Source organism: Castanea sativa, chromosome 1 (assembly GCF_040712315.1).
Source record: "Castanea sativa cultivar Marrone di Chiusa Pesio chromosome 1, ASM4071231v1".
In the NCBI taxonomy this organism is placed as follows: Eukaryota; Viridiplantae; Streptophyta; class Magnoliopsida; order Fagales; family Fagaceae; genus Castanea; species Castanea sativa.
The window spans coordinates 31,558,981-31,583,468 of record NC_134013.1 but is presented as its reverse complement, the minus strand read 5'-3'; the positions used below and the strand labels follow the sequence as shown (position 1 = coordinate 31,583,468).

Genomic DNA, 24,488 nt, shown 5'->3' with positions numbered 1-24,488 from the left:
TTGTATTCTTTCTATCGTTTACCTCATATTCTCCATCACTGTTTACTGAACTGACATATCAAAGTTAAGCATCAAAAACACTAACTTAATTGAGTATTTGAATAAGAGGTAGATTAATTTACTAAATACATTTCATCCGTTTTTTTTTTCTCCTTCTAATTAATTACTTAAAAACATCCTATAAAAGTTCCTTTAGAGTTAAGTATTTCCCCTTCATTAGTACAAAAATAAGGATTGTACAATAGGATTCTTCTTTTTAGTAACCATTGACCTCATATTATTGAAAAATACATTGACTTGTGGAGTTAGGAGTCTAGGATATACAGTGCCTCTCATCCTTCTCAAAGTAAAGGCTTTACTTAGAGCTGAATTTCAAGCTTTTTTTTTTTTTTTCCAGCATATAATAGATTGGCAACAAAATTGCACAATGGTCTTTCTCACATCTCATTATTAATCTATGTCTAAAATGAAAGCAAGGAAGCGATGACCCACAAACCTGTCAAGGTATTTTGAATACAACTTGTTAAATTGTTGCTTACTAGTTCAAGGTTAGAAAGTCATTTTTGTTTGTCATTGCTCTTTCAGTTCAGTGAGTTCACCACCTCTTCATTTAGGAAAGCACACATGCATGAATTGCACAGTCACACAGACCTTGGAGACCAAAATCGATCTACAAAACAATTTTAAAATTGGTTTAGATGCGTTTGCCGGGAGTCGAACCCGGGTCTATTGCTTGGAAGGCAATTATCCTAACCGTTGGACTACAAACGCTGGATGATACTTCAGAGTTTCGAGTATTCTATTATTATTTCTTCACATCCTGACTGTCTTTCCAATTCTTTTTATTTTTTATCTTTTAAATATTTTTCCGACCTGTTTATTTTAGCAAGGAAGTCATGGAGTACCTGAGAGGCAGCATGGAACTACGCCCCTTTGATTTATTGATAATTTTCTAGCTTGCTATAGTTCAATAAGGATTTCATTTAATTCCTTCAATGTATTCTCAAAAAACAAAAATCCTTCAATGGACCATCAAGAAATGGTTGAGACTGTGAGGGGAAGCAACCAATAAGTTTTTCTTGTCATCTTGTGTCACCCAGTTGATTTACATTATTGTTCTATATTTAAGAAAATTTTACTCAATTACCAACTATGAAGCACGGGTGCTTTTCGAGATTCGGGTGCGGGTGCGGGTGCGGGAGAGGGTGTGGGACTCGGCAATTTTTTAAAAAGTAGGGTGCGGAGTGCGGCGATTAAAAAATTATTAAAAATATTTTTATTTATATTTTTAATATATTGCTAAACATACTTTTTTCACATTATATAAACATATACCAAATTTAAGAGCAATAGTAAATAATAACTAGAATACAGAGAATGGGAGAGAGCCTAGCTGAAGAGTGAAGGTAGAGAGTGGGAGAGAAGCGCAAGAAAAATGAAGAGGGAGAGGGCTGGGTCTTGGTTTTTTTTCCAAACGATGCGTTTGCACCTTTTTTTTTTTTTTTTTTTTTCAGCCAAGTTAAACGGTTATGCACCTATTGTTGTTGTTTTTTTTTTTGAATTTCGGCCGGTATCGGCATATTTCGCCGGTATCGGCATATTTCGCCGGTATCGGTGTTGCGCCCGATATGGACCGAATCGGTGCGAATCGGCTCGATTTTGCTCGCGTCGGCCCGAATCGGCGCCATATCGACGCGAATCGGCGCGTACCGCGCCGAAAATAATATTTTTTTTAATGTCCGACACGGCACGGAGGCGCAGGCAGCGGCGTCGCTTGCACATCCCCGTGTCGCGCCGCGTCGGACGCTGGTGCGGCGGCCCAAACGCCGCACCCGTGCTTCCCAGATTACCAAACAAATATATGTTATAAGATATATATAAATCATGTGACATCTGCTGCTGCAAGTGTTAGAAAGAATTGTAAAAGTCACTACTTATAATATTTCATGTGCCTAAATTGATGATGGTGATTGGTGATGGTGGGAGGTGGACCATTTGCATTTCAACAAGTCTTGCAGTTTTTGGAGTTCAGAATCATTGAGATTCAACTTTAGTCACTTGGGCATCCAATTGCACAATATGTAGATTGTGGTTTTATAGCTTGTGTTGTGATGTTTCAAGTGCAAAAAACATTTTATCCTAAAAGTTTAGAATTATTGGAGCCATTTTGGAATTATTAACTCGAGCAACTGTTATCTTAAGTAGCCGTTACACAAATTTGTTAAGGCGAAAATGAAACTTATTAAGTCGAAGTCTATTGCCTTAAAGAGTTGAAAATTCTTTTTTTCTTTTTCTTTTTTTACAACAAAAAACTGAGGACTTCATCCATTAGAAATTCTATCGAGTGAACTGGAGCATTGACTTGATTTGCGTTCTACAACAAGAGAATCATGAACCATATCTCATATTTTGCTTTTTCAGTAGCCAAAAGAAAAATACTCTTACATATGTCATCCTTTCTAGTAGTACAGGACCAAACCTAACTCAACCTCTATCTTTTCTTTCTTTTTGAATATAATAATGCGGTTTCTTTATTTAATGGATTTGGTGTCTCGAGTGGATGGGTCATTGGGGAAACCTAATACATAGAATCATCTTCGTTTCAAGTGAAGTGGAGTACATTAATTTTCTGCCATAATTTGACGCAACTTCAAAAGCAAGAATAATTTTACTTTCACACATAAACTTATAGTAAAGAAAAAATTGTGGTTTTCCACCAAAGGAATCATGCAATGCAATGAATGAAATATAGAAGTATTATGAAGATTTTAAGATATATTGGTAAGTTAAGATGCATTATCCAGAAAGTTGTAAGAACATATTCATTGGCAGACAGATTAATTTGTCTCTAGGGAAAGCTAGCCTCAGGTGCGAGAATCCGCTTCTTATTTCGTTCATATATAAAGTGATTTCCTACGGTTTCCTTTTTACTCTTTTAAATGATAGTATAATTGAAATACATGTGTATTCTTTCTTCTTCTTTTTTGAGAAACGTGTATTCATTTCAATGACTCAATTTTTTTTTTAAAAGTGCAATATTATAGAACCATAGGAAAAAATGCTTTTTTTTTGTTGCTAAAAAAATAAACAGAAACTCATGGGTGTGATTACTGTCTCCAGTTCATTTAAACTACCACTAGATCACCTACGCGTTTGGTCCATACAAAAAAAAAGGGTTAGATGGAATCATCCTGACAAAAATATGTTCAATTTAGCTCCACCACGTAATAACATTTTTGAGACATGGTTTCCACTGGAAGCCATAAGCTATGCACCACATAAGCATCACACTTGGTCAAAAGTTTTGTCCCTTATGTAATCACCACTTCTATTATAACTCATTCTCTTTTGGAAAAACACTCAATTTATCATCTCTTTTTCCCTCGAATATATTCCTCACCCAGTCACCCTGATCTCATGTTACTATATATATAACAATCCTTCAAAAAAAAAAAAAAAAAAATTTTAATTCTTTTGGTCACACTAATGCTTATGAAAAAAAAAAAAAATTTAAGAGAATATAAATGTGCAATCTATCAATCATTTGTAAATGGCAAAATTCTGGGCATAAATGTGCATTCTATCAATCATTAATAAATGGAAAAATTCCGGGCATTTGTTCGTCTTCATATAAACACCAAGCTAATCAAAATCGATACTTGCAATAATATAGTAAGAATAAGAATGTAACTACATGAGAATAATGTGATTATTTGAACATCTTTCAGGAATAGTAGTGTGTTTGGGAAAAGCTTTTTTGTTTTATGTCTTAGTTTTCTTTTGTTAATAATCTAACTTTTAGTTTTTTTTTTTTTATGGTTGAAAATAAGTTAATTTTTAGCTTTTTGTCACATATTTAACATAAAAGTTACAAAAAATAAATTTTTGTAGTTAAACTACTACGAATAAGTTGTTCTTAAATGCACTCTTAGATGAAGTCATATCTAAAAGCATATTATAAATCATTATGTATAATAGGTAGATACCTTATAATTTTGTATTAGAGAAAAGAGAGACCATTCATGATATGCTAAAATCATAGATGTGATAAGGATAGAAATTAACTGGAGAACAGCCAAAAGAGAATTCTGATGATGACAAATTAAGAGAGAAGAATTCTTTAATGTGATTATTTGAACAACTTGTTCATCTCTTATAGACAACCAATTAACGATGGAGGCAGAGAGCAGTCTTAGTCAAAATGAAATATTCCTAATGTAGAGGCTTTCCCTATCTAAGAAGTTCCATGCTTTATGTCCCAAAAATTCTTCTCTCTTCACCCATTGCCTTATCTGATTAATTTTAAGGTACTCTCTAACTAAAAATGAGAAATTATGTTGTAGCCAAATGGCTTGGATATGCTGATTAGTATAATAAATAAATCAAGTCTGAATGTCAATGGCATCAAATCATCAACTTGGAACCTCAATTCTAAAACAAGTAAGACAACTTTTGGGCTAATTTTAGTATTTTGCTTAAATAGTCCAACAGTTACAAACATATTTGGTTTGACATTATCTTGGCCACCCATTATATTCTGATATTTTTCAGTCTTTCTTGTATGCTTCTTAGCAATAACCACATAGATTTCTCATTTCTCCATAGTTTCATTAATTATTATCACTATCACAAAGCTATCACTATTATTGCTCTTATTACCATGCACCATCAACATGCAGGGTGAAAATATTTTGGAAGAGCAAACGTGACGATTGAAAATTGCATATGATCAAAGCAGATTTAGCTAGATTCTAATTCCTCTATCTCAGCTGCATTATTGAGGTTAAGCATCTTCTTATCCTGAGGTTTTAGCTTCATTTTCTCTTCTATTATTGTCGCATTATTCTATATCTCTATATATCATATCCTGACAAGACATACTTTTCTTCCCCTAGTTGCACCAACAACTCAGTTCCAAGTTCCAACCTCACCTTTAAATCACTCCCTCAATCTTAGAACATTCACACCCCAAATCAGCTACCATACACTTCAGTTTATCACACCACTCTAGCTCCAATCAGCCTCATCTGATTTAACTCTCATTTGCTTTAATGTGTTTACTTATTTTGTGGAGTAAGTACTTTTGGTCTTTCAGTGCTATTTAAGAACCTTGACCACACGGAGAAGTTGAAGCAAGGGGCTTTAGTAGCTAGAGTTGGAAAAGGTTGTATTACTTCATTGGAGAATGAATGGGAAAAAGGGGAATTGCTGCATTGAGATCAATATCCCTTCATCGGCTACTAAAGCTGGCAGGAAGTCTGGTGGTAATGGCTTCTCATGTAAGGCCTGGATTTGGAATGTATGGGAGTTTTGCAAAGAAGACAGCAACAGGGTATTATTCTCATTCAAAGTTGGCCTAGCTGTTCTTCTTGTATCTTTGCTTATACTATTCGAAGCACCTTATGAAGTATTTGGCACCAACATCATCTGGTCCATCCTAACGGTTGCCATCATGTTCGAATATACAGTCGGTATGTATATGCATGCATACACATCTATGTTTTTTACCATTAACATAGCAACTTAGTTTTTGAAAAGCCTAAGTTTCATGCACCCATGCATGCATGCATCAATATATGTATTTGAAAACTGGGTAAACACATTGGTTAAAGAAGTATGAAGAAAATTTTTATGTATTTCTATTTCAAATATTATTGGTTATAGAAAAAGGAATAAAACAAACATGATTGGATTGATGATAAAAGAGAATTTTGGGTCTCGGACAGTGATACGATTGATGATAAAGAGAGAGAATTCTACCTTAACAACAGAAAAAGGGATTGATCAAAAATGGTCATTCTAGGCACAAAGTAATTTGACAAATTAATCTTTCATTGCTTATTGTATGGTTGTGAATTTGTTAAGGTGCAACATTTAATCGAGGATTCAACCGGGCGCTTGGAAGCTTGCTTGCTGGAATTTTGGCTATTATTGTTGCTCAGTTTGCTATATGTGCTGGCCGGATTGCTGAGCCTTTTATAATTGGCGCCAGCATTTTTCTGATTGGTATATGTTCTCTCCAAATTCTTCAAACCTAATGAAATTAAATGCTCTGTTAATAAATATTTTAATTAAGCTTTCATGCAGGGACTCTTACATCATTCATAAAACAATGGCCATCATTTGTACCATATGAGTATGGATTCAGGGTCATACTTTTCACCTTCTGCTTGATCATCGTTTCTGGTTACCGCGTGGGAAACCCAATTAAGACATCCATGGATCGCCTCTACTCAATAGCCATTGGAGGGTTTGTAGCTGTGTTTGTGAATGTACTTGTTTTTCCTATATGGGCAGGAGAGCAATTACACCAGGAGCTAGTTAATGGTTTCAATGCAGTGGCTGCCTCACTTGAAGGTAATACCGTAATAGTGCTACATAAATACTCTCTCATAATCGTTTATCTCCACTATTTTACATTAATATCCACAGTTGCCCACATTTAAAGACATGAAAATAAGCATAAATAAACAATTGTAAAAAATAGAGTGTACAAGTATAAAGACCCTAATATGAGAATCCTTATAAATACAAAACCTAGGAAGCATGGATACCAATACGATGACATGGGATACATGGAAATGATAATTCTTATTAAAAATTAGGACATTCATATTTATATTTTTTAAAATAATTTTTTAATAAAAATTTATATTTTTTCCTCTATTTACACAAAAGACGAATTTAGGAGAGTGCCACCGACCACATGCATGTGTCCAACATAGATACTCTTAGAATTTTGAATTGTAGTGCAAAACAAATTAATTAAAACGCTAATCAATTAATTCATGGAAGTTTAAAGCTTGCAATTAATTTCAAATATCAACCCAAATGGGTTTGGACTTGGCTTCCTTTATGTCCAACATGATTTTCAAACATGTGTGTAATTTATATTCATAAAAATAATATAAAATTGTCATCTATCTCAGAATGTGTGAAGAAATATTTAGAAGAGGAGGAATCAGAGCATCCAGAATTCACAAAAAATGTCATGGATGACTTTCCAGATGAACCTGCTTACAAAAAATGCCGAACCACCTTGAACTCCGCAGCAAAACTAGAGTCCTTGGTACTAATTATTTTCAAATTAATACATGAACCTTCTTTCAAATAGTTTCAATCAAATTCAAGTATTAACAATAATTATGATTATTGCATGTTGCAATTACAAGGCTGGTGCAGCAAAATGGGAGCCACCACATGGGAGGTTCAGACACTTCTTCTATCCATGGTCAGAGTACGTAAAAGTTGGAGCAGTTTTGCGATACTGTGCTTATGAGGTTATGGCTCTTCATGGTGTTCTACACTCTGAAATTCAGGTATTCCTGCCTGTCACTGTGCATGCAAACAAACTTGTGCAGAATCGAATGTGCATATTTATATATATGCAAAGTTAATTATGTTCAAATATTCCTGCTTATATGCATGCAAGTGCTCTCTTTTTTAAAAGATTTTATTTTCAGATTATTTGGCAATATTTTAAAGCTTAATTTTTATTTAAATACAATTGTATTTTTACTTTAACTTATTTTTTAAGTACATCGAGTTCTTAGGTTCACTAGTAAGGACTTTTTTAATCCATTATTAGGAATAAATTCTAGATTACACCATTATAATAAGAAAAACCCAAATTAATTTCATTTAATTAAGAATTGTTATTTTGGTTTTACAATTACTTGCCTATTTATAGGCTTTATTAATTTCTAAGTATTAGAAAAGATTAAAAAAATGATAAAACTATTACAAATTTTGCTATAAAAAACTTACAAATTGACATGAAAATAAATGTGATTAGCGTCATCTTAACAACATAATAAATAAGTATTATTCAATTACTTTTTTGTGATTTATGACAAATTAATTTATAAGATTTATGTAATAAAATTTATACAGTTCATAGCATTACTCAATTAACTATAATCATTCTTCTTCTTCTTTTTTGTTGAGAAATAACTAATCATTCTTATTCAGTTTTAAAGCGGCAACTCTAATGCTATAATAAAGTATACATATGGAAAAGTTGTTTACACTGCAAGCACTTGAACCTAACAAATTAAGTTTGGGCCTCTCCAAGATTAGATTTTGACTAAAAAAAAATCCTAAAACAACTAAAAATAAAGAAATAAAGTGCAAAATTCTTTTTTTTTTTTTAAATTAATTTTTGCAAACGCGGCTGAAAAAAACGCGGTCTAAGACCCTGTGTTTTGTAGTGATTGCATAAAAAAGAAAAATCAAAAGGCAGATATTGACCTATATTCTTTATTACAACAATAATCATACGAATATCCACATACCACTCAACAGAATCAAAACCTTTTCAACAACTTTGTATATATAAATTCTAGAAAATAAGTAATCTATGAAAAATTAAAGATATCGATATAGAATTTTCAGAGCAAGCGAATAGTTGAAAGGGATATGGAGAAGGCAACTTCGGGGAATCAAACAGTTTGGAATTATACGATGTGTTTGTTCTCTAAGAATTGGTGTTCATTTTAGGGGAAGAGAATACACGAATAATGGGTCGTTGGGTAAGTGCCAAAAGAGATTAATCTATTCGTTTATTCATTCGAGGAAAACCTTTTTTTTTTTTAGATTATAGTAGGCATTTATTCTTTGTTCTCAAATCTCAATACCAATTGAAATATTGCGTCACCCTCAAAATAAAAAATTGAAATATTGCCACATAACATGCATACCTATGAAGATTCCTATGACCTTGTTCATAGCAAGTTCCTTTACCAAAAGAATAAAAAATTAATTATATGTATCTATTTATCTCTGTATTTATATCTATATAAAATATAGAAGGATAAATATACAAATTAAATACAGAAACGGAAATAGAGATAGTTTAATAGCTCTATTAATTAGGCCACATGACTATGCTAGCTTTGCAGAACTATTTTGGAGATTTTTTTTTTTATTCCGAATTATGAAGTAATAGTTTTAACAATCTCACTAATTATATCAAATTCATCTCAAACTTGGTATAAGCAAAGAGTTCCAATTAATTTTATTTAACCCAAAAGCTTCATACACTCTTTTGAATAAATTTTGTAATAATTTTTAGTCTCTCTCTCTCTCTCTCTCTCTCTCTCTCTCTCTCTCTCTCTCTCTCTCTATTATGTTTTCCTTTGTTTTCAATCTATTATTGAAAATATTATTTAATTTTATCTTTGAAATTTTTATCATGGTTCATTACAAAAATAAAATATGACTATGGTATAAAAAATTACCAAGGCTTTTTTGTTAATACTGTAAGCTTGGTATCTTTATACTATAATACTAAACAGAAATTTAATCATTCTTTTTGCTTAGTTATAGATAAGTAAGTAATGCAGCGTTTGATTTAGAGAATCTAATATGCATTTGAAACCTCGATTCCTAGAAATGTATGCATGGGAACATAGATACCAAGAATATAAGTATGTGCCTCCAACTAGTTTGTTTAGGGACTTGATAAGATTCTGAGATTGTAAAAATTATTCATGAGTCTTATAAGAACAACTAGTTTGTTTAGGGATTTGATAAGATTCTGAGATTGTAAAAATTATTCATGAGTCTTATAAGAATTATTTATTCTTTCCAAAATATCTTTTACATTTGAAAAATAATTAATTTTAAATTTTCATGGTTTATCTTAATATATATATATATATATATATATATATATATATATATATATATATATATATATATATATATATATATATATATTATCAGGACATCCCATCAATCAAAAATATTATTTTCTTTAAAAAAGTAAAACATTTTCAAATGTTAGAAATTATTCAAAGAAAAAAATAATCCTTAAAGGTAAATATAACCATAATATTCTATCCACAGTTCCACATACAAAAAAAAAAAAAAAAAGTTGAATACATAAAAATAAGCTCTTTATTAGAAAAAAAAAAAAAAAGGGTTATATTTTAGTTCCTATGGCATTAAACACGGGTATAGTTATCACTTTAAAAGAAATAACTTTCTTAAGCAATGGAATTATTGATACCCACCTTGATAGAATTTACTAACCTCCAAAATAGGAATTCAATAACCACCGCTCCCCTTGGTACGGTGGTCACTCTACAAGTATAAATATTTGTGGGGTATGGGGGGCAAGGACTAGGGTTCAAGTTTTCAGGAATGAGGTTCACACACATATATACTTAGATTAGACTAGAGCAGAAATGCTATCTTGTATAAATAAATAAAAAATAAAAAAAAGGAATCCAATAGCGTATGACTACTTGGTTTCATCTGAATTCCCTTGACTTATTTGCAATGAAACATGATCAGAATGTTTAGGAATCCTCTCCAGATTCACAATTTTAGAAGATTACCTCAAACCAAACTATTATTAAGATTAACACATTTTTATCATATTCTTGATAGGCGGCTATGCTAACTTATAGGATAGTTACATATGAAGGATTCTCTTATAACTTCATAAATAGTATGCACATAATGTATTTTAACCTATATTATGAAAAAAAAAAAAAAAACAAATGAGGGCTATGAAGTGGGTGTGTGTGTGTGTGTGTGTATATATTTATATATATATTTGTTGCTATATCCATAAATAAAATTCCAAAAATTATATAACTATTTAACCACAAATTCAAAATAAAAATAATAAAAAAGAAGAAGAAACCCAAGCAATGTAAGGACTACGCCTACTAGGAGTAGGAGTATAACAAAATTAGTATGATTATATTTGCAGAACTCCTGTATAATCTCAGAAATGTCTATACCTGCCACATAAGTGGTTGTAAAAGACACAGTAGCTATATAAATGCATTGCTTGGACAAAGAATTCTAACAGAACAGAGTCCAGAACAAAATTTTCGGCTCAAAATGGTAGTCGATTGGATCGATCTAGGAAACATGAGAGATTGTTAGAGCCAACATATTGTCTAGGGCGCATCTGTATGTATGTATGTTCTATATATATAATGCAAGGGCCATTAAAAAGAAAGAAATATAAAGCTTCATAGTTGTAAGGCCATGCTGTGCTATATCTCATGAGTATATACTATTCAATTAAAGGAAAAATTGGCTGAAAAGTGAAAAGTTCACCACCTTTTGACCATGCTTTCTAGCATAGCCAATCTTAGCGAAGTTGAGTAAATGGCCAGGCCTATAGCCGAATTTAGGAGGAAACTCTTCATTAAATCCCAATTATAACATCCTAATGTGTATAATCATGAAATTATTTTATTGTCTACAAACTGAAGAGAGCAAATTGGATGACAAAAAAAAAAAAAGATATGACAAACTCTGATTAGTTTATTCAAGATTCATAGTCCATCTTAAAATTTTGGAACTACAGCTTGATTGTTGTTGTTATACATTAAAGACAATAAACCAGAGGTCCAGAAGTACTGTAGCTAGTAGTCACTAAAAAAGCTCAAAACTGTACTAACATTTGTGTCAATTATGTCTTGTTTAATAAAATTAAGGCGCCTTCTTCATGGATTTCAGGCACCATACAATCTCCGAAGCACATTCAAGACTGAAATCCTAGAGGCAGCAAACCAGGCTGCAAAACTGGTAAAGAGCCTAGGCGAAGACATACGAGTCATGAAACGAAGCCAAAAAAACCCTTTAATAAAAAAAGTTCACAGCTCAACAGAGAAACTCCAACGAGCCATAGATACTCACTCTTACCTCCTCACATCCATTAGTGAGACACCAGATACTTTTTCCAAGCCATCATTACCTAGTAAGCTCTCTTTGAGCTTGTCATCCACACCCTGTGAGTTCTCAAGCCAGTTGGCCAATCTTGACAGCAACAACCAAGAAAAAGATTCAAACCCCACAATCCAAAACAATCCCCTAGGGACTCTCCCACTGCCAAGGACTGAGTCTTATCATGAAACAATGAGGAAGCATTCAAGAAGGCTGCATTCATGGCCATCTAGAGAGGTTGATGCTTTTGAAGAAGAGGGAGGTTCTAATACAGACCTTTTGCCTAGGATGGCTGCATTGGAGAGCACTGCAGCATTGTCACTAGCCACCTTTACTTCCTTGCTTATTGAGTTTGTGGCTAGGGTTGATCACTTGGTTGAAGTTGTTGATAAGCTTTCTAAGATGGCCAAGTTCAAGCATGAAGTGTTGTAGATTAATGGAGAGGGGTCTACATATACAGATTTTGATATGGATGGGAATAATGTAACAAACTAATGAAAAAAAAAAAAAAAAAGATTAAATCCCCTTACAGGATAAGAGAGTTTGGACTCCAAAAACAAAAAAGGTGTTTTGATTGTCTTGAGCCGTAAATAAAGTTCTAAATTTATTCTATGTTCTTTAGGTATCAGATATTCATATGCTACATTTAGCTAAAATGATGAAACATAACATTACTTAAATTTTCAAGAATTTTATAATTCAATTGATACTTTTTAATGTTTTCAATAGAGAAAGTATGATTTAAATCTCATTGTAATTATCGAACTTATCAACAATGGAAAAAAAAAAAAATATATATATATATATATATACACACCATAATTACTGTCCGGTCCAATTTTTAAAACTATGCTTAGAAGCACCATAAGAGTGAGTGGGAAAAAATGGGCCCCTTCAGACTTGAGCTGGGAACCTTTAACCAACTCAATATTCCTAAGCCCAAATATAAGTATGTCACTGGGTTTTGTGAAAAAAGTGGAAATTTTGTGTCCAACTATTACTCTTTTTTTTAATTTTTTGGAAAGACCTAGACTTGGGTAATGTAATAGAGCTATTTTGTCTCTAACTATAATACTCATTTTACAATTCTTTGCCAAAAAAACCTAGACTTGGGTAATGTAATAGGCATAGAGCTCTAGCTCGAATATGTGATCTGTTGGTGTGTGCACTGCCGCCCACCTAGCACAAAAAACAATTATGGCAAACACAACATCATGGACCAAAGGCAAAGCCGTACACAATACAAACATGTGAGGTCAAGATAGTAATCAGCAATTTGAGCAAAAGCCGAAATCTCTAGAAACAATTTGAACCTTTGAATGTTGAGTTTTAACTTATATGAAGTCTTCCAACTACTGAGTACTTATGGAAGGCTATGTCTATATGAAAAAATTCTTAAATATTTTCAGAATATGGATAAATATTGGATTCCTCCATAAATTTTATGAGTGAATTCATAGGAGAAGAAGTACTATTCTTCGTATTTTAAGAGCCATCGTTTAGTGCCCGTTGGGCATCCCAAAGGGCAAAGGGTCACCTTCCTACTACGACTGCAGTTCTGACGCAAAAGGGGACAGGAAAAAAAAAATCCCGTGATTTGATGCAAAAAGCAATATAAAAATCAAGTCACAAATCTGACCGACATGTAACGTTCATTGTTTTCTACATATTCTACAGCAAGAAATGTCCTTAGTAACATGTTAAAAGTTCACAAAAAAGGTCGGGAAAAGTTAACAAGTTTGGGTTGAGCTATGTTTCTTTAATAAATATGTAATTAAATTTTGTAAAGACAAAGAAAGATTCTCTTATTTACAGGATATACACAGATGTTAATATGCGTTTCGCATCAATTTATTTAACCTTTTAACTTAAAAGGTGTTGCTAAACTTATTTACTTTTTTACTTGTGCCAAAGTATACTCGTAAATTTATTATTTGTGCTAAAATATATTTGCACTCATAAAATTAAAAAAAAAAAAAGAAAAAGTGAGGTTTTAAAAAACTATTCCCCAATTCTAATCATTACTTATGATTCCGTTCATTCCCTTTTCTCACAACATAAGAAGCCTCTGTTGTTGCAAATTCGATTCTGGCTTTACCAACACTAGGGTATCATATTATTTGTTTACCTAAATCCTCACAATTCAGCTTAAGGTCTTAATGAATTCTTCCTGCTGGACAAGGATTGCACTTGAGTGCAAAAGTTATTGGCAATACAGAAAAACAAATTTCTTTATTTAAATGCACAGATCAAAAGGACTTCATTGAAATAGACCAACAATAACATTAGGGAGCACCAACACTAATTTTCAGATGTCTACAAATTCTTGCTGGATCAATGCAGCATCTGACCGCTAATTAATTCAATTGGACTAAACCACCAAGAAGTGCTGCAACAGGAAATATGATCCCAGTAAAAGCTTTATTACAACCACATCTGACAAACTGACCAAACTTACAGGTAGTAGTAACCTGTATTCACAAAACCTGCTGGACAGATGAAAATATAAATATTTACAGGAAAGAACACCAAAGACCTGACTCAAATGCCAATTATCTCCCAACTTGATATCCCCAACTGTTACAGAAGGATGTCAAAGCATTTTACGGGTTCTCTCCATTTGAACCAATGAATGACAACTACTTCTAATTATCAAACCACTGAACAAACTAAAAGCGACGGACACATACTGGAGCAACTCTGACCAATGACCAAAGACCATTTTGAGGACAGAGAGAAATGGCCTTACATCCATCCATGAGGCATCATGTAAGTTTTCGTTGGCTCAGATGAAGCACCGACTACACCTTTACTGCTGCTTGAGCCAATCCCAGAACTGCCTGTCAGCATTGCCATCAGGCTTCCCCCATGCACCCTACCTTCTGGAAGAAATACTGGCGCTGGTTTATTCAAATCAGTTCTCCCTGCCAAAGTCACAACACTGCTCCCCATCTTCACAACATCGACGTTCATATCCTCAGTGATGACCTCTTTCATCTTCTCTGGTTGGCTAAGCTTAGGATCCTGAACCATAAGTCCCAGGTTAATACCTCCATGAACCCTCTTATCCTGCACCAGACCACTATGTAGAGCACAAAGACCTGTCTTCCCCCTGGCAAATGAGTTACAAGGACCACCAGGTTGGTTCCCAAATTCTGTTCCAGGATGGCCCCAAGAACACCTCTTTCCACCACCATGTGCCTTGCAAAAATCAGTGCTACCTTGTGCACTTTTGCCACACCCTTCAAACCTGCATCTCTTCCCACCGCCATGACGGACACAATAATCTGTCCTTCCCCTTGCACTCTTCGTGCACTCAGGCACAGCACACCTCTTACCACCCCCATGAGCCACACAGAAGTTGGTCCCTCCATGCACGCTCTTTGTACAAACTCCACCACCTTGGAATGCACACCTTTTCCCTCCACCATGGCCCTTACAGAAAGACGTGCTCCCCTCAGCACCCTTGGTGCACCCTGGAGCTGTACACCGTTTCCCTCCACCATGTGCCTTGCAAAACATTGTGCTCCCTTGAGCCCCTTTTGTGCATCCTGTAGCTTGGCATCGGCGGCCACCTCCATGTGAGATGCAAAGACCTGAGAGGCCTTCTGCACTTTTTGTGCAATTTTCTTTTTGACATCTCTTGCCACCACCATGCCGGATGCACAATCCTGATTTCCCCCTGGCAGCTCGAGTGCAACCGTCTCTACTGCATCTCCGTCCACCACCATGGGCAATACAGAAATCTGTGCGCCCTTCAGCACTCTTTGTGCACCCAAGGTGTTCACATCGTCGACCACCCCCATGAGCCTTGCAGTAAACGGTCCGACCCTCAGCCCCCTTGTGGCAGCCAGCTCGCTGGCACCTCCTACCACCACCATGAGATATACAACGACCTGAAGCACCTCTGGCTCCCTTTCCACATCCCTCAACTTGACAGGTCTTAGAACTACTGCTACGATGTTGTGGCTGTTGCTGCTGTGTTATCCCAGAAGTACAGGTGACTGAGCTTTTTGGTGTTGTTAATACACTAGGTGAGAGGTCTTGAAGAATAGGAGTCGGATCAATTTTTTGGGGAACCTGGTTGATAGGGAAGCTAAACCCTGTGTTCATTGAAGTTTGCAATGGTGGCAAGATAAGCGGAGGTTTCCAACGACATGATGTTGATCCTTCATCTGCATTTTGGGCCCCATCAACAATTGGCGGCATCTCAATGCCCCATTGAAATGGAGTTGAACCTGGAGAGACAGTGGTCATGTCGGATTCAGATAGCCCAGTGGAGAGACTTAACTGTAAGTCATCCTTGAGTGGCAATTCCAGAGCTTTTGAAGTTGAAGTGCCAGGTCTTTTTGGACTGGGTACCTTCTCACCACCAAGATGGAGCCTTAAGCCCAATTCCATATCCATTGAGGACTCCTCATCTGTTTCTTTGGCTGAAGACATTGTGGTGCAAGCAGTTGCTGAACTCCCCTTACTGTCTGAGGAACTTGTTGCATGGCCAAGACCAAGAGACAATGAAGAGCCAACTTGCTGGCCCATGGATCCATCCATCAAACCCCACTTCCTTTTGACTCCTTTTGCTGCGGACATGTCAGAAATAGAAGAACCAGGGAAATCAAGCCGTAAAACAGTATCCGTGCCATATTCAGCTCCAGCTCCCCCAACTTGCACTGGGTTTCCCAAAATCTTGAATGCATTTGAAGTATAATTGAACCCTAAGTTCTGGAACCTGGCCATGAAATAATAGATGGATATTTATAGATAAATATTTACAATGAGTCAATGCTACCAAACCTAATCTTAGTTGCAACAGAACAGTCTGCCTGACTTCTGGGATGAAGAAAATTAGCTACAAAACTAGGATAAACTACGGTTAGATGTCCCGAAATGAATCCATCCCACCCCCGCTAACAAATCCTGATGTGTCGCGCCGATCCATTTCCTGAAGTAGAAATATAACCCGAAATTAACTGATCAGTTGGAACAAGTGAAGGCGAATTCGATTATATTTGACTTCTTCACAATAACATTTTGGTAGTCAAGCATCCTGAAAAATAGATCAAACTGTTAGCTCAAGAAATTGTAACTGATTGTCACTATCATAAACATCAGTAACTTAAGAAAACAATCTGGCCTTCCCCATGCTCAGATAGTCAAATTCTGAACATTCTACAATTCCATATAATTGAAAGAAAAATTCAGAGAACTTCAAGTGGAAACAAAATCAGAGAACTTCAGATTCCTTAAAACGACCAACAAAATCTAAGTAAATTACCATAACACATGTATTGAATACATTGCATTTAACTTGAATCTCCGCAAATCCAAGGAGAACCCCAAAAACAAACATCTCAACAGAAACTAATATGCTCAAACTCTTTCTGGTTGATAAAAAAATATAACCCAAAAAAAAATCCTAATTTTCAAATCATTTAAGCATCATTACCTAAATCCCAGAATAAATACAAGCGTTAGACTCAGTAGGCTGACACAGGGTTCTCAGTAGCCAAACAAAAAGGGAAAATTTACATTAAATCACTATAGAGATCAACATAATCATAATTAAAAAAAAAATAAATAAATAAATAAAAAGATGAAATCTATAGAGAACTTTGTTATCATATTTAGGGAAATCAAACACGGACCCACATATCCAAAAACAGAATACAATCTACAAAATTTAATAAATGCTTCAAAAGTCTAAAGTAATAATTCATATAAGAAATTAACAGATTTATAATAAAAACATGCTAAACCTCAATTCAACTGAACTGTTCAGAATATACGAAACTGTTTATAGCTAAAATTTAAAGCAAAAAGATTATTAAAAATTGAAAAGATAAAATTTTGTCTGCAGATTCATCAAATGTAATGAAAACGATTAAATAATTTGGGGGAAAAGGAATTTAAGAAAAATAAAAATAAAAATAAAAATAAAAACTAAAGCAAAGAGTGAAATCCACCAGCTCAAAAGCGCTAATTAAGCTCTGATTGGTTGCTGAGAATCCCCAAGAACACAAAGGAAACCCAGAATTTGATGGAGATTTTGTATACTTGAAAGAAATTCAGCTCAAACAAAGTTCAAAAAAAAACAGAAACAGAAACAAAGGATTTGTTATTCTATTATTTACCTAGCGATTCTCACAGCTTGAAGGAGAAACGAATCAGAGAATACTCCGAAAGCAGAGAGGGAGAGAAAGACAGAGTCAGATTCCTTAAAACGACGTAGTTTTCGAACAGAGAGAGAGAGAGAGAGCGAGAGAGAATTCTAAAGCTAAAAAAGCATACAAAGGACTGAGACTCGAAATTTATTGTTAAAATTTAAAACCACAAATACTAAAAACTTAAAAGCAAAAGCAAAAACATAAACATAAACATAAGAATTGAGAGAGTTTACCTTAAAACAAAGAAGTTGTTATTGTTATTGTTTTAGGATTTTGGATTGGTTTTGATGAGGCGATTTATGCGAGGAGGGGTAGGCTAGGGCAACAACAAAGAGAGGCGCCGGCACAAACATAAGAAACGAGGCGAAGAGAGAAAGAGAGAGAAATGAAAAAATAAAAAGACGAATTGATAGGTCGGAGACTACGCGTGTTTTAGAAAATAAAAGAGAGCACGTTTCAGAAAAAACAAAAACCCAAAATTAAAAAATTAAAACTAAAAAAGAAAAGTAAATAGTACTAGTATTATTGTACCTTTAAACTCTCTCACTGTGGCTCTGTCTGTCTGTCTGTCTGTGAAGCAAAAATCATAAACTACGGTTTACAATTTATACTACCATTGACCTCTGATTTTTCGTTGGTACACTTGCTGCTGCGTCATGTCTAGGCATTTCTTTTTTTGGTGAGGAAACACGCTGTAACTACCATATACGTTACAAAGTAGTAGATACTTTTTTCTTTTTCTTTTTCTTTTTTTTTTTGTGCGCGTGTGTGTGTGTGAATTTGGGTGGGTAGAAGAAGGTAAGTTTGAGTGTGTAATAACAGGTTGGAACCCATAGATTTCTTTATTTAAAGAGAGGGTGAAATGAATTTTGATTTTGCTTTCTCGAAAATCTACATTATCAAATTAGGATTCGGCTTACTTTCCATGCACAAGAGTTGACACGATAGGGGTGCGTGTTCGTTTTTCACCACATATCCGAATCGTGTCAACTCCAGTGCTAACCTTAACCGCCAAATTGTTTATTGACATCAATTTTGGATTTTATTTTTTTCTTTTGTTAAATGCGGTGTGTGGTTGATTAAGGAATCATATCTATATTGGGAAACAGTAAGCTGTAAGCGTTAAAAAAATCAATTGTACGTTGAAAATGATGCAACTCCTTATAAAATGATATTAAAACTATTATAGGATTCTACCTTAGTTGGTGCAATTCGATACCTGTTAACAGAACCTTTCATTTTATAAAAGTGTAAATTCATGCTAATTGCTAAACGAGTCTATATGACTTTTTCAATATAATTACTATTATATTAGAGTTTTTATTGTAAACATATTTTTTTTGAATATATGTACCTATTTATTTAATCTTGATTTTTTTTTGAGAATTAATCTTAATTTTTAATCTATTTATTTATTTATACTATATATAAGAGGATTCCCCTCTTTCAATTGAACTTTTATGTTGTTCAAAAATACCATCATTAATGAATTAATGAAGGGTAACTTCATTTAGAAATATGGTCATAAATTTCAAATAACAAATTTTATTTTAAATTCAAAAAGAGAATTCATAAAATTTAGGGCTTCTTTCCCTCCACATTTAAAAAATAAATTACAGTTCTTGTTTATCTCTAAAGTTTATCATTTTCATCTCTTTGAAAAATAAAAATATGTATTTTTTAAATTATAATATATACAAATTATTAACTTTTACTAAAAAAAAATAGAAGAGCCTCTGAGCACGCATGTGCGCGTAGTCAAAGGCAAATATAATATAGAATACAAGTTTTTTAGGTGAGACATCTTAGATTTTTTTTTAATTGAATTCATTTTTTTTTAATTGAATTCATTTAGATGCATGGTTGCATTCATTAATAGATATTTGGATTTAATTGAGAAGTCTAAGGTATACCACTTTAAAGAACTGTACTTAATTTCTACCTAGAATATTTCTTTATAGAATTTTTTTTTTTTTGGACAGATTTATAGAAATATATTTTATAATAATAGATACACGGTTAAAATTAAACAGATATGGATCATAAGGGGAAAAAAGTGGTGCAGCCTACTGCCTAGCATAGAAAGATTGTTATCGTATATATATGGTATACACATATATATTTCCTTTCTTTTCTTTTTTGGGTAAATTTTTTTTTCTTACTATCATGTTTGACGTTATTTTTATTTTTATACAAGATAGAAATTTTATTCTAACATAATATAAGTATATATATATATATATATATATATATATATATATATAAAACTCCTTCTTGGAGATTTGAATTGCAAACCCCTATCATGCAAGAACTTTGTAAATGTAAAAAGGCTATCATGCCAAGAGTGCCTATTGGTGAAAGTCGGAAACTTAAAAGGAATAAAATAAAATAAAAGTATACATGGGTTTTTACTTTTTTTTATTATTAGGTGCTTTTTAACTGCTTCAAATGGTTGGAGGGTTTAATAAATTTATATTATCGTTTGTAAATATGTGCTTTTTAAATGCTTTAAATGATTGGATGGGCTAGTAAAATTATATTATCATTTGTAAATAAGTGCTTTTTAACCGCTTAAAATGGTTGGATGGGCAAATAAAACCATATTATCTGGAAAGAGAGCTTATAAAGTATGTGTTACGTAAATTGTAATTTTATGGTAAGATAGAGTGGACATAAGACTGTCATTTCCTCCTATGAATCGTCTAATTATTTGTTCTTGACATTATTGTTTTATTTGGGGTTCAAAAAATTTAATTCTTTTAGAGGAAAATAACCCCATTTGATTTTGCCAACAATACTTGTACTGGCCCTCCAATGTTACATGTTGAGTTTCATCGTCATTTGTCCACTATGTAATTGCAATCCACTGGAAGGACACCGGGTTGAGGGGATTTCTAGAATTCCGCGGATTATAAATTCCACCAAAGCGTGTTTTGCGTTCCAAAAGGAATGCATTATGTTTGCATTTACATTACTCCATCTCATTTTTCTTTTAAATATAAAAAAAATTACTCTATCTCATAGTCCTCGCTCCATTTGTTTCGATATAAAATTTTGTGTGAAAATAAATTTTTTTATTTTGTGTTTACAGATTTGTTAGTATCAAGAATATATATATATATATATATATATATATTAAAAAAAATCTTTTAACTTTCTTTATTTAGTTTGGCTTGAAATAAAGTTATTTTCCTATTATATCAAGCTAAATAGGAGAAGACAAAAATATAATTTTCAACTCATTTTAAGAGAGTCCAAATCCTCTACACTGCTTTTTGTGTACTACTCTATATTTCACCAATCACTACTTACCATGTGTATGACTGCTTTCCATTTTAAATTTCAGTTATTTTATAAGGAAAGTAAAATGAAAACATGGCAAGTGGTATAGAAGATTTGAACTCATTTTAAGATTGCTACCAACGCTCTGTTTGTTTTGCTGGAAAACTTTCTGTAAAGATAGTTTTCCACATTTTTCAGTGTTTGGTAGCACACAAAAAATGGTCAACGGAAAACTATCTTTAGTCAACGGAAAATCTTAAGAAAAATAAGGCTTGTTTTTTATAGGTTGTTTTCCAAAAAACTTTTTTGGAAAACAATCTCTCTCTCACGGTACGATCTCTCACTCTTTCTCTCTTCCCTTTTCTTTTTCTTTCCTTACACCCTCACTGTCACTAACTCTGGTCTCTCCTCTTCCATAGATCTCTCTCTCTCTCTCTCTCTCTCTCTCTCTCTCTCTCTTCATATTTCTCTTCCCCTTTATAACACAGTTCTCTGATTAGATTTTTTTTCCCTCATTACTCAATAATTATTTCATTCTTCTCTACCAACTTGCAAAAGAGAACATATTTGCAACGATAATTATTTCATTCCTCTCTACCAAAATCTCAATTCTTTACTTTGAATTTCAAACTTAATTTTATTTTTTCTCTAAGAAATTTTTGGTTTGATGGATTCCAGGTAGAAGTTTTTTTTTTTTTTTTTTTGCACATAAAAGTACTAAAAAAATAAAAAAGAAGAAAGAAAGAATGAATGAAGTAAAAGACGAAAATTTTAAACATAGTGTTTATATGACTCTAAATTGCTTTTACATAGGATAATCTTTTTTGTTGACAAATACATTATGCAGATATTATGTAGTGATGATATATTATGTAGATACATTATATAAATACATAATTTTGAGTAATATTAAAGACTTGTGGTTGACCATAGAAGACAATTAGTATACCAACAAAAAGAGTAGACAATTAAATATTATTGTTATTTGTACTTATTATAGATGTATTCCCATGTCAATTATATATATATAGACAAATTGTTGATATATGTGTGTGTGTGTGTGTGTGTGTGTGTGTGTGGACGTTCCTGTCCATAAAATTTGACAACTAATTTTGATTGTATCTATTGTCAAAATTTTAGTATGAAGACCAAATTCATTTTTGGTTTTTTATTATTATTTATATTGATTACATTAGTTGGTTTACATAATACACATGTTTTAAAATACACAATAAATATAAAAAATAAAAATAAAAATTTGCATACCAAATACCAGAAAACACTCTCAAGCTCATTTTCAAGGTCGTTACCAAACATTGGAAAATGATATAGTTTTCTAGAAAATGTTATTTGGAAAATGAACCATTTTTCATAAAACGTTGATACTGAAACAAACAAAACGCAAGTATAGAAAAATAATATAGTTTTCTAAAAATTGATTTTTAGAAAATGATTTGAGAAAATATTAATGTTGAAACAAAAAGTGCATAGAGTGATTTGTCAACTTTTCAACTCAAAATAAGTTGAAGTTAGTTTAATTGATAAAATTTCTTGTTAGGGATTTGGTTCAGAACTCATGTACGTGAAAGTGGATTTCATTTTATTATATAGTTATATGACATTAGTTATATTTATTGGAAGGTAAATTTATAAGATCTTTTCATAATAAAATTGGTAATATTTTTAGGATTTAGATCTTTTAGATTTCATAGGGTAATAATCTTAATTGTTTTATTTGCTATTAACAATAATTTTAATTGTTTTGTTTGCAACATTATTTTATTATTTTAAGAATATTATTAGTGGAATACTAACATGGAAGAATCTAGACTATTAAATCATTAAAGTGTGGTTAGAATTTAAGGAAATTCATTGATAGAGTATCTTAAGAAATTTAGCGGATCTGAACCCATATTTTTAGTATATTGCTTATAATAATTGGAGTAATTCTTAGGTACTCTCGGAATACGGAGAATGGTACTCCCTCTTCTCACATTCATGGTAGAGTTCACTCATTAAATTTATAGTGAGGTCCATCATGAATATGAGAGGAAGAAGTATCATTTCTCTGTACTCCAGGAGTACCTAAAAATATTATTAATAATTGTATACATTTCAAATGGCTCAGATAAAAAAAGAGCAAAGCGTTTAAAATGGTTTGGTGAATTGTTAGATTTGTGTCAAATCATTTTTCTTAAATCTTGTGCTATATTGGTTAAGATAGTTAAATTAATGTCATACCATTCAAATCCCCTGCCGACGCAAATAAAATCGATAATGTGAATGCGAAAGTATTATAGCTACTGTCTTTAAAGTTTAATTATCAAAAGTTTTTTAATCAAAAAAAAATTATCAAAAGTTTTCTTTTGCTAAATATGGATAATTGAACTCCTGTATGTAGGTAAAATTATACATGATTTTGCTATCATTATTGTCATGGGTGCCATAAGACTAAGCAGATTAGTGAACCCACTAGGGGCATATTCTTTTTTTTTTTTTCTTTGAGAAGAACACTAGAGGCATATTCTTTATACCAAATGGATACAAACATTTATATAACATATAATATATGCAATGCTTATACATTTTTTATTTTTTATGCTTTTTTTTAGAGAGTTTCCTGAAATTGATTTTTCATATATCAATTACGGCATAGATGGAATAGACATGAAGCTATCATTTTCCTAAAAGCGTGTCAAATTTTCCCAACTTTTATTAATGTTTCTTGATCTTAAAAAAATTACATAATTTCTTACATTGAGTAGGATATGATTTTTTTTCCTTAAAAAAAAAAGGGTATGATTTCATTGTTGTATTTAGCCACATGAGATTTTATATGATTCATCGTCGATAGTATTGGAAGGACCCAATTTGTTTGGGATGTGGTGAAAATTACAAGGGCCACTATTTTGCATGCCAAGTGGAGAGTAATCCTGGTATCGGGGACTTTTCTTACTGCTGTAAAATTTTATTATTTACCATGTTGAAATGGATGGTGGGTTTGCTAAAGATTGTGTCAATTTACCAACATGGAAAAACGGGTGGGTCGGGTCAGGTTCGGGTTCGGTCAAACGAGTCATTTTAAGTGGGTTAAAAACGGGTTTGGGTCGGGTCGAGTTGACTCGTATTTTTCACATGATTTTTTTTTTAAAGAAAACAACATGTATTTGTCATTTAGAAAGTCATGCAACAAATTACTTGATGTAAAATACATTACTTTGAATTCACCACTTATATCAAGAATGAATTACACTTATTTAATAATTTTAAAATTATACAAATCCTAATATTGCTATCTAAAACAAAATAACACAAAGATAAGTAAAACAAATACACAAGTTTTATTTTTGC

At 32.8% G+C, this 24,488-nt stretch overlaps 2 protein-coding genes and 1 non-coding gene across 4 annotated transcripts; 1 reads left to right on the top strand and 2 right to left on the bottom strand.

Moving 5' to 3' along the window:
* Positions 1-699: 699 nt before the first annotated feature.
* On the bottom strand, positions 700-771 carry TRNAG-UCC (transfer RNA glycine (anticodon UCC)). The gene has a single exon. It is a non-coding gene; the product is annotated as a tRNA-Gly (tRNA).
* Positions 772-5,049: 4,278 nt separating this feature from the next.
* Positions 5,050-12,255, top strand: LOC142622177 (aluminum-activated malate transporter 9-like). Its single transcript, XM_075795609.1, has 6 exons — positions 5,050-5,471; positions 5,866-6,006; positions 6,088-6,357; positions 6,930-7,069; positions 7,173-7,319; positions 11,485-12,255. Exons 1-6 carry the CDS (start codon positions 5,186-5,188, stop codon positions 12,121-12,123), a joined length of 1,623 nt encoding a protein of 540 aa, XP_075651724.1. The 5' UTR covers positions 5,050-5,185; the 3' UTR covers positions 12,124-12,255.
* Positions 12,256-13,918: 1,663 nt separating this feature from the next.
* LOC142607269 (uncharacterized) lies at positions 13,919-18,271 on the bottom strand. Of its 2 annotated transcripts, none has more exons than XM_075778707.1 (2): positions 18,089-18,271; positions 13,919-16,738 (listed from the first exon to the last, which is right to left on the bottom strand). In XM_075778707.1, exon 2 carries the CDS (start codon positions 16,426-16,428, stop codon positions 14,437-14,439), a length of 1,992 nt encoding a protein of 663 aa, XP_075634822.1. In that variant the 5' UTR covers positions 16,429-16,738; positions 18,089-18,271; the 3' UTR covers positions 13,919-14,436. The 2 variants fall into 2 exon arrangements, with proteins under 2 accessions (XP_075634822.1, XP_075634830.1); XM_075778715.1 differs by lacking the exon at positions 18,089-18,271 and adding an exon at positions 17,823-17,967.
* Between the last annotated feature and the right edge of the window lie 6,217 nt (positions 18,272-24,488).